Source organism: Haliaeetus albicilla, chromosome 2 (assembly GCF_947461875.1).
Source record: "Haliaeetus albicilla chromosome 2, bHalAlb1.1, whole genome shotgun sequence".
NCBI lineage: Eukaryota > Metazoa > Chordata > Aves > Accipitriformes > Accipitridae > Haliaeetus > Haliaeetus albicilla.
Window position 1 is genome coordinate 76,800,799 of NC_091484.1, and position 11,421 is coordinate 76,812,219.

The following is an 11,421-nucleotide window of genomic DNA, read 5'->3' on the forward strand; positions in this document are numbered from 1 at the left end:
AAATCCTACTGAGGTGGATTCAGACTTTTCTAAGCAAAGTTGGCCAGAAAAAATACAACTGAACTTTTGAAAGAGTTTGAACATTTTGAAATTTCACTTTGAATCAATTCAAAACATGTCTCCACAATGCCAAAACCCCAGCAAAGAGAACCCCCTACACAGCATTTTGCAAATATTTTACAGGCTCTCTGAAATGTTCATTTTAGCTCTCAAAATTTGTATTTGAGCTTGTAATAGATTTCAAAACACCACCACAATAAATTTTTTCAAAGAAACAAAGAACTTCCAAAAATGTAAAAATAGAATATTTTGAAGAAGTTTGGTTTAATTTTTTCTTTTGTTTTTGTTTGTTTTGCAAAAAACATTTTCACCAGATTGGAATGATTCCCAACACAATATAATTTCAGCATGCATTTCAGTGTCTTCTGTGTAAGCTTCTTTGGAGTTTTGGATATAACACCAAATACTTTCGGAATGTAAGACATTCCAAGTAGGGTTTTCTTGCCCTAACTGAGCATCTAAACTTCTCAGGGTCTGAACTGATCATCTTAGTCTCATTCTGTAGTTAGTAAAGAGAAATACTATTCCAGAGAATGATGGATCTCATTCTAAAGTAAGCATCTAAACCAGATGCAATGAAACATGCTCTAGGGATATCCATCTTCCTCCATTTACTTTAAGGGAATCTAAGAAGACAAATCCTGACTTAGACATTGAGCTTTTAAAGATGTCTAAAATGAGATGAGGTAAAGTCCCAGCCTATAGAAGAAACATTTCAAACTATTAAGAAACCAAATAAAATAGGAATCATATCTTGATTGAGGAGAACAAATGGTATCTTGATATTGTGCCCCTGAAGTGATATACAAGGGACATTCATATCAGAGCTTGACGATCAGGACCATTACCTTTTAGATCAGGTGAAACAGATTCATTCATTTCTAAGCAGAGAGCCTCCTCTTTGAGCACCTGCTGGAATATCTTGCATTCTGGATGGATTCCCACAACCTCAGTAAGAGAAAGACAAAACAAAACAAGAAGTTCTGTGATTATCGGAATGGAGAAGAGCCAGGTTTCTTTCCAGTTTGTACCTCGTGGCTCATACTTTGAGATCTAAGAATGTGAAAACTCCAGCTGAAGATTTTTCTGCAAATGGGACATGTAAATGGCAGAAGGAGGCTGTGATCTCATACATTTATCAATTTGTATATGCATCTGGATATGCATACTCATATGGATTCTTCAGTGTATCATAATGGTCAAGCTCATGTAGCACCTCTTCAATCTGGACATTTATACCACCTCTCCTTTACATCTATGTTTTTCACAAAACTTAAATGTTTTTCCCATTCTTTGGATCTCAACCTCTTTTTCAGGCGGCCAAAATTGGATGAATCCATCACCTACGGAAATATTCACACTGAGTCCCCCAAACATACATGCAGTCTGACCATATACATATTTCTTCCCTGTAAAACAAATAACAATAAATCAATTTCTTTAAATATACATGTTGGGTTGTTTTGGGTTTTTTTTAGTTAATTATTTTGGGTGTTCAGAACTACCTATTGGCAAAATATTCCTATTTTGATACTTGGGCACTCCAAAGAACCAAGTTTTCTTTATTGGAGGAATCAGCCCTAAGTGTGACAATAAAGTCTTAATTACTATTCATACTCTGCTTAGATGTTGATACTAATAGAATGGGCTCCTGGTCTTCTTTGAAACCTTGAGATTATAGTGTCATAGTAATCACTCTACTGAGAGAGGATGGTGTATGCTCTTCCATTCTGAAGGCAGTTGGTATAATAAAAACAGAAGCAAAAAATAGGAGCAGAAGTTTTATGTCCACTGGGCCTTAAATAAGAAATACTGAAGTCCAAGAATTTAGAGAAAATAGAAAAATAGTAATCTTGGCCATAGTTTAATCTGAGTGATTACAAAATTTTATCAGCTTATTATCTGAGGATGCTACACATGCCTTGGACAGAGTCATTGTTTCCATTTTACCAGATGAAGAAATGAGAATTTTGCTTGGCCTCCAGCTTCCACTCCAGAAAGTTTCACGTCCCCTGTAGTCCTGCATCAAATCTGCTGTGATTGTGAAGATGTTCTTAATACCCTAGAAAATCCCAAAATTATTGCCTCTGGAAAGGAAATTAAATTCTGAGAAAGAACATACAATGTCAGAGTCTACATGTGATCTTGTTATCTGAGCTTCTTTTGCAGTCCATGGAAATGTAAAGGATGTCTCACTCCCCCAGGAATGATTAGTGCTGTTTGGGATGCTATAGGGTATCTCAGCCCTCTTGTCTATATTCTGCATTAATTTTGCCAGCCCCATGTGGAAATCTCAAATCCATTGCCTGATGCCTCAAATATTTCTACACACCCATGTTTAGGTAACTGAATTAAACCCAGATTCAATAAAGTCAAGAGAGTCTAGAAAGCAACTGAACTGTATTCAGACAACTGAATACTGCACCAAAGCCTCCTTTGGGATATTGGGATGTTCACGACATAGGGAAACTTAAATGGAAGAGCTCAGAGGGTTTGCTCCTTTGCAAGCCTTGCTATTCAAGACAAAGCCAGGGGCTCAGGGGGTAGTGATTTTAATGGAAATGATGAATTGAAGGCTTTCTGAGACATTTCTGAGGAAGACTGTAGGCCATTTGAAACCTCTAGGGACTTTGACAACACAGTACAGATAAAAACATCACTGCTGTATTGCCTTTTCAGTCTCAGGAAGTTGATTTATTGGCTTTCAGAATGTATTCAGTGAGCAATGCAACCAGGACTTCTTTTAGCCTCCACAGAAACTTTACTGCAAGTCATGTAGGCTATTGCATCTTAGCAATAACATCTGCCTAGGGAGAAAAAAAGAACACAACTTTATCTTTAAAAACCTTTAAAAATTCTGCCTACATTTGGGTTTTAAAGTAGCATAGACAGTCTGCTTTTAATTATAAAGCCCTACAGATGGTTCATACATCCTAATATTAAAACAGAAAGAGGATTAAGGACACTGTTCAAAAAGAAAATTAAGACATGGCTTTTTTCATGCATTATAGTCCTCTAGTGGGTAATTCAAAATACATTTTATAAATCAGCATGAGTGACTCTTAAAATAGTACTTCTTGCTGTTGAACTATAGTAACACAATTCTGAAATGAAATTTTTCAGATATTAATAAGATCCCTTCTCATCGCTTTGTATTTTAACATACATTTCTCTTTCCATTCGGCCTATATAACAAATTAATTTTTTCAGTAGTAGTAACAAAATGATTGCTATATAAATCTCTCACTATTTCAGTTTATAAAGATGGGTTCAGCTAGACAGGAGAGAAGTCATTTCTTTACTTTCTGGAATTTCTGGACTCTGTTACTCCTGAGAAACTTTGTATTTGGAATATTCTTAGGCTTGACGTTTAGAAGCCATGACAACTTGACATGATGCTATACAACTTACCATCTATACTGAGTCCTCTGGTAAAAGTCTTGAAAGCAACAGCCAGTCATAACCCAAAACGAACTCAAAACCATGAAAGGAGATTTGAAATGCCTTTGAGAAACAAGCACTTGGGAGAGATGGATTAATTTAACTCCCATCTCTTGCCAGAGGTCCTGGCAATGGTAGAAACAGACACATAATTAGTTGTGAAAAGTTTCAGAGGAGGAAGGATTATTTTTCTCCAAAAGTCAACTTAAGCAACACATGCAGCCGATGCAGGTGGACCATAAATGAGGGACTAAGCAGCTGAGCTCTCCCAAATAGTACATCAAATATTGAATACGTGTGCCAGGCTGTCTGCTGCTCGAAGTAGGCTGCGTGTCCTTTTTTCTCTCCTTAGGTAAATCTACACGCACTGAACCAGCCCTTCAGTCCCCATAAATCAGCAGAATTGTACTGAAATCAGTAGAGCGCTATTCCTTGACAGTGGCTGGGGAAGCCCATACCCTCCCCATAGGGAAGTTGTACTGCATTGGTTTTACACACAACAGAGGAATTGCTATAACAGATCAGATCCCTAGTCCATGTAGTCCAGACTCCTGCCTCTGAAAGCAGTGATTAATCACCAGAAAACACGGTTTTACAATTTCTTCTAGAAATCCTGACCAAGCGCTGGTGGTACTTACCAATGGTGAGATTGTAGTCAATCCCACTACCGCTGATTGGTAAGCAATTAATCAGCATGTTCACATTTTGTTTGCTTCTGCGTTAATTGGATTTGGGGTGGGGGTGGCTATAGCCACCAGAGCCCAGAGGTTTTATTATAGGCCAGTACATAGGTTAAATATTACTGACACTTCAGTGTTTGAAAATCAGCATCAAGTGCAATCGCACGTGTAACCTACAGACTATCCCATAAGAAACAAAAATGAGGCTGGTGGTGTTAACGTGCAATCATGTAGCCTTACTGGAAGTAATCCCACTGCTACCAAAAAAAAAAAAAAAAAAAAAAAAGACTCGTACACAACAAATTGAGAACAGTGATGATGCTTCAATTTCTTGGTTTTCTTCAGGCTTTAAGAAAAAGACAGACATTAAACCATTTTACAGTTAAAGAAAAGCCTTCTGGGCAGAACATTACTTGTGATTTGTTTGCTATGGCTTACTTATTTTTTGTTATTAGTCTCACAATGCCTTGAGAGAAAAGTGCATATTGGTGGTGTAATCTGCCTACAATGGTAAGGTGATGGGGCTTTCTAGAGAACAGGGGGTCTGCATTTTTGCAGGGACATAGTATTGCAATTTGGGAGGCATCTGCTGTAACAACTGAGCTCTTGTAGGAAAAGAGTAGCTCCTGTTCACCTTAGAAAAGGATAATTTAGGAATCAAAACAAAGCAGAGATTTCTGAGGCAGGGATGTCCAGTCTGGCAGTCTTCCCTGCCACAGTAATAAATGTCAGAGGCTGATTTAAAATCCTACTTCTTAGATCAACATTTTCTAGTAGCTAGACAGTAGCCTGGCATGTATCTTACTGAAAATTACAGTGGGGTGCCTTCATCCCAAGGCTTATACAGAAAACTTAGAGGTTTCATGCAGGGTTGTAGGCAGCACTCAAGGAATGGAGCTTTGCATTGCTGAGCATTGTAACACAAAGATCTTTCTGCCGGCTTGAACATTAGTGACCAGCCAAAATTCACAGGGGTGTAAAGTCCTGACCACTGAAAAAATCTTTCCTGGAACTAAGCAATCACGTAGTGAACATCAAAAAGTTAATCTATAACAGGCACAGACATGCTAAAAACCTGAGACAGTTTAGAGAGCCAGATTTTGGGCTTGTGCTTACTTTTAGACTTCCTTCTCTTAACATCTGTAAGGTTACTGCATTGAAACCTTAAGTGGTATTCTCACTGATAGCAAGTACAGCATTGTATTCTATTATTTCCTCTGTTACATGATAGTTTACTTATTTGCCAAAATCTGAACAGAAATTTCAAGCTAATGGCACTTTAGGGTTTGATTTGCTCACACTGTACAACATCAGACTTGGCAAGCACTGGGAAGAGAGTCTTTCTAGCAAGATCCTCATGCTATACTTGGTGCAACTTAGTTAAAAGCAATCTTTTCTGAGAACCTATCCAAAGATGGTGCCCCTGGGCTGTTGTGGTGGTAGAAAAACTGTAATTTAGATGGCACATAAAAGACAGATCTTCACTCATTACGAAGTCCATTAGCACACTTGGCGAAAAGTAAGGACATTTTCTATTCTCTCTGAAAACAAGGGAAATGCTTCAAAGCTGGGCACCTAATATATTAGTCACTTTTGAAAAAGCAATTCAATGGGATCAAAGAGCCAGAAGTAAATTGGTAACACTTAGTCTTTTTGAAAATTAATCAAAAATCGAAGAAGTGGCTGAACTCGCTGGCAAGATGGGAAGGTTTCAAGAACTTTAAGGGTCTTTCCAGTAATGCAGTTTAGTTTCCAATGCTGTGCAATCCTAAAACCTTATGAATAGTTTTTACATCAAGTGCATAAATCATTTACTAAGCATATTCATCACTATTCTTTTTGCCTCTGTGTCTACAGCTTGCATTCGTGTCTCAGATCTCATCTCATCTCAGATCTGCTCTGAAATCATCTCTGTACTCCCTGTTCTCCCTGTCTGTGCTTCCCCTGTTCAGTTTTTCTGATATGACTCTGATGCCTGAATGTTTTAGCTCTCCCTTATACAAAACTGGAGTTGTCTGCCATTCATGTCACACACCGACTCCCAGCTTGGAGGATTAAAATTCACATGGTATTTTAGGATACAGAAAGGCACCTCAAAGACATTCAAAACTCCTGCATCCTCTGCCTATTTTTAACTGTGGAATGAGGAGTTCAGTCAGTCCTGAAAGTTGGCCAGTGATGCCAAAGACACAGTGCAGAGAACCAGCATGTGCTCTGAAATGCACACATTTTTTTCAGCTGAAATTTTGATGAGCAGGAAAGGCTTATAGGATGAAAGGAGGCTCATGAAAAATGTTGAACACAGGTTGAATAACTGAAGGAGACAAAGAAAACCTCAGCCTTTTTCATAATCTTCTCGGATGAACATATCTCATCAAAATCTTCCATAAGGCCTGTCTTCTTCTATCTGCGTAACTCCTTTCTCAAAAAGCCAAGTGCTAATTAGAAAGCTCTGAGACTGGGAAGCCCAGGTCACTGGAGTCAGAGCCAATTTTCACATCTGCTTTGAAGGGACCTGGGACCAGCCTTGAGTTCCATAAGCTCCTGGCCATTTCAGCACAGCTACATTCACAATCACTGCAGTAAGGATCTGCCTATCCACTATGCCCTATGAGTAATTCTGGGATATTTATAATGTAATATATGTAGTATTATGCTCTGCCAGAAAACTACAAGAAACTATAAAAAATAACCATGGATTTCTTATGCAACAAAAAAGTCCCCCGCTCAGATACGCTTGTGAAAATAGATGGGCGTCCAGTTTGTTTTTACCATATCCAAGCCATGTTTACCACTCTTGATTTTGACTGACCCTAAAGCATGAGGTCAGCACAGCAGTGACATGACTGCAGTCACCTGCAACATATTTATTTATTGTGGAAAGTCCTGCCCTCAGCTTGCAAGCTCTGACACAGTCTTGATCCCAGAAGCTTTCAACCCCAAAGGTAAAGACCTATTTCCAATCTTGCTCTTCAGCCAGTTAAATAGATTATTTCAGGAGTCTTTTGGGCTGAAAATGACTACCTAGAGGACATTTACAGTGTTTGTTTTCTCTTTCTAACTCAATTACCTATGGAACAAGAGAAACTGAGACACTGATTGCCTTACAGTCATTTAGAGGAATATCTTTTCAAGATTATTTTTAAGACATTGGAGTAATGCTTGAATGCTCCTCCATGTATTGGATTGTATTTATCTGACTGTATTTAACTGCATAGCCTTATAGAGAACAGTACTTGCTATACATAGCTATCCATGTATATCATTATATGTATTTATTCATAGGTCTTCTGTATGTGACAATACAGCCATACTAATTTATTTTGTTTATAAACTTTATGTGATTAGTATTATCTTGAGAAAAATGAAAATGAATTTATTAGCTCTATGCTAAATTTGGTAGAGCATTTAATTATAACACTTAAAGAATAACAGAACACTAATAACTGAGGATCCTTGTTTTCTGCTATTGCAAGTATTCCTCCAAATTAAAGAGAAATCTCTCCCTTTCTGCATGTGTAGTATGTTTGCCTAAAGGTGGGGCTCATGTCACCTAATGCCAAAGAACTGAAACCTAGATGTCAAAGTCCATCAGCAAGTTCACTCAACTGAAGCCATAGCCGTTGTTCTTGGAGTGTTTCCACCTCTTGCCAGCAGTATTGAAGAAGGCTAAATGAGTAGCTTTAGACGAGATTCCTAATTTTAGATAGATAATTTTAGATGATTGCTCTAAACTCCCCTATCAAGCCTTCTTTAATGATGCGTGAAGGCAGACAAGCAGTTCCAGGGGAGGATTACTCCTACCTGGCGCAGACGCCTGTTTGAGGACAGTGACTCACCGTACAGCAGCCTGTCTCCCTCCCTTAACTCCCTCCAGGCTAACGAAATGCCTAAACAGACTGACGCTTCCACACCTCCAGTTCCCTATGGAGGGGAATTTAAGTCCTGCAGGGACTGAATCCCTAGAAGAAGCATGTTCCTCCAACACAAATTAGGCAATAGTAGCTATATCAGAAATTTAGGCACCCAGCTCTGTTTTATTGGGAGATCAGCGTCTTTCCCCAGATTTGGATCCATATGCCTATTACCACAAGAAAGGCTTTGCTAAAGCAAATGTACAGCTCAACGATAACCCATCTATGTTTCCATTCTCACCTCCATTCATCAGATCAGACTGAACCCCTTCCCCAGAAATGTGAAAAGGTGTTACATGTTTGAAGAAGAAGGCAGTTTAGCTCAGCAGGAAGGACAGTGAATGCAGAGGCTTTTCTGTTCCCCGTCCTGTTTCCCGAGATGCTAAACCCTTTAAGACAGGAAAAGTAGGTTTTATGCATTTCAGCACCCACTGCTCTGTTCCTTGTCTCTTACAAGCAAATGGTAATTTTTAATGTCAAGGACTCTATTTTTCAAAGCACAAAGTATATCCTGCAACACACAGTTCCCCGTGGAGCTGACAGGAGGTAAAACTACCCAGTTTCACAGAGGAAGTTTTCAGGATTACCCTTCTGGTTTATTTTCATATCTGAATAATGAATTATTTGCAGAATCCACACAAGAACTATGACATGATCCTTTGAAATGTGAAAGGACCATTTACTTAATACATCCTATGGGTGTCTGGCCTTCCCTGAATGTCTAACAGAGGGTGCAAAGCTTCCCGTGAGACCTAGTTTGAGACATGAAAACCACTGACATTTAGAGCACTGACTCTTACCAGACACGAATTGGAGTTTATGGATGAGCAATAGTTTGGGGCCAAAAGCTACCTAGATCATGCAGTTTGTAGAATTTCTTTTATTATGGGCAAAGTCTGCTGCAATATGCTAAGACATTAAAGTGATGCATGGCAGCCCACAGATGTGCATGATACCGCTTCAGGTTAGCTGCAATCTGCTGACAACTGCAGGAACAAGTTGTGCCTCTATTATGTGTAAAAAGGCTAGTCCAGATGCCAAAGTCACTGTACCTGTAGCAGTGTAACACTTCAGGCTGACTAGTTTTCCCTGAAAAAAGGGTATTACACATGTGTAATAACTATATGCAAGTTAAGTTAACACTACATATATAGCTATATATATAAAAAACTATATATAACTAATAGCAAGGATCTATGTTCTATCACTTGTACATAAAGCTGTGTAAACACAGAGGTAAAAATTAGTTCCAGAGGATGTGAGGTGTGAAAATCTACATCCCATCTTTCACTTTTTAAAACTGAAGGTTTTCAAGACCAGTCTGTACCCACCTAGGCTCTCACTATTATCAGCAGAGGAATATTCACTCCGTCTGTCTTTCTCAGGACAAGATGAAATGCCTCCCAGCAAGGTGACTGTCTCCCCCTTGACTACAGTGGGAGTCTAAATCCCAGCCTACACTAAACATTTAACTGTGAAATGGCTAAAGTTAGAATTAATGGGTCCCTGGGAATCGCACCCATAGGAAGGTTTCCAAACACTTCTCTGAGGCTGAAGACTGAGGGGGAAAAGGATCTATGACTGTACTTGTATTTACACTACCTTTTGCTAACCAGCCCAGGCAATGCCAGCAGTAGAGCATAGGGCTTAGAGAGGGATATATGTGCTTGAACTGTGTCTCTGTGCTCACACGTCTTCCCTGATGTTTAATGTTACAGTCTCACCTGCTGCCTCCAGTGCATAGCAGCCATAAGACCGTTTGTGCTCCTGCTTGGTGATATTACAAGTAGATACCTTCAGCAGTATAAACATCAGTGCCCTCTCAAAGAGGTGAATGTCCCAAATCCATCAGGAGGAAGTATTCCTTTTTAGTTATGCTCTTTCTTCAGCAAAGTTGCCTTTATCAGGACAACTGGGACAGCAAGCCACCCCCTTCTGTCTCCCTAAAGCCATGCTACAGTTACTCAGCTTTGGGGATGCTTTTCTGTCCTTTGGAAACTGTAATTCTAATGAGTGGAAATGACAAGACATTTATTAATAGCATCTTAGGGCTGGAAAATTTTAAAGCAAAGAGCCAGGTCAAACCTCTAACTCAGTAATATTTTTTTCCTTCCTCCCCTCCTACATCCCCATCCTCTTTTCTTTAATCCTTTCCTGATTTTTCTTTCTTTTTATCTACTCCCTCTTATGAGAAAAGTTACCTTACCTTTGCTGACATCCTCCCCCGGATCCTGCGGGGCAGCTGCAGAGCCATCCAGCTGTGGTCAACAGAGCCAGATGTGCGATGTCCCCCACACCCCCCCCGAAGGACCACCGGGCTACTCACCAGCGGGAGCAGCAGCCAGCACAAACTTATCATCCTCCGCAGCAGCCGCCGGGTCTTCCCTGCTCTCTCTGCCTGTTGTGAAGCTGCCAAAAGCTGAGGCTCAGCCCATCCCCACCTCCTTAAAGCCCGCCCCGGAGAGTCTTGGACCTCCCTTCCCAGACACCCTGGGCTTTCCCGAGGGAATTCCGGCACCTTTTTGCCCCGCAGGACCAGGCTTGTAGAGGATGGAAGGAGATTCTCCAGCATCCCCCTGGGATTTTGGACCTATCTCTATAAATGTGTTCTCTTGTCACCCACCTGCAAAACTGCGGGGAGCTAGCTGGAGCACCGACCGGTCTTTTAGGGTGTATTTGGAAGCAGATGTTCTCTGTACAAGAAGAGATGCTGGATTCACCCCCTCCTTCTGCTAATGGGACCAGGATCGGGGTTTGCAGTGGGTCTGACAGCGTGGTATTCCCTGGGGACTGTTTGAGAGGGAGTTTCTGGGTTTTGGCATCCCCCTTCCCCTCAGATGGCAAAATTCAAGCAGTGACAGAAAATTTCCTCCACAACTTGCACGAGGTCTTTCTGGCCCTTGTGTTACAAAGATTCCTCTAACGTTGCTTTATTTCTTGGTGCAATAGGTAAAAGCTAAAGCTTTTCTTGCCTACTGCTTGTATTCGGGGGGGGGGGGGGGCATACAAATAATAATAATTTTTTAAATTTCAGGGTTCATAGGACTTAGATACCAGTTCTGGGTTTTGCCACAGTAAATATTGCACCAAGCTCTCTTCAGGGCCTGGAAGAACAGGAATTGTGGATATGACAAAAGCATTTTTTCTTGATAAGATTTAAGTGCTATTTCATATCCTGTTTATCATTCATTATTTCCCAATGGTGTTAAACACAAAAGTTCTGTAAAGTCAGAGGAGATTCAGGGCTCACTTAAGTTACCCCCAAATAGGCATCTAATACCATTAGGGGAAATACATATTTCTGCAGCTTTCTCCATAAGTGTATA

General features: G+C 40.1%; 1 protein-coding gene across 1 annotated transcript in view; it reads right to left on the minus strand.

Annotated features, from left to right (window-relative positions):
- Positions 1–10,500, minus strand: part of LOC104325338 (vasoactive intestinal polypeptide receptor 1) — a 30,985-nt gene extending 20,485 nt beyond the window's left edge. The window contains exons 1-2 of the mRNA XM_009929936.2: positions 10,422–10,500; positions 909–1,008 (exon numbers count right to left, since the gene is read on the minus strand). Of these exons, the coding sequence (XP_009928238.2) occupies positions 909–1,008; positions 10,422–10,454 (133 nt within the window). The 5' untranslated portion in view covers positions 10,455–10,500. The remainder of the gene's footprint in view (positions 1–908; positions 1,009–10,421) is intronic.
- Positions 10,501–11,421: the final 921 nt, after the last annotated feature.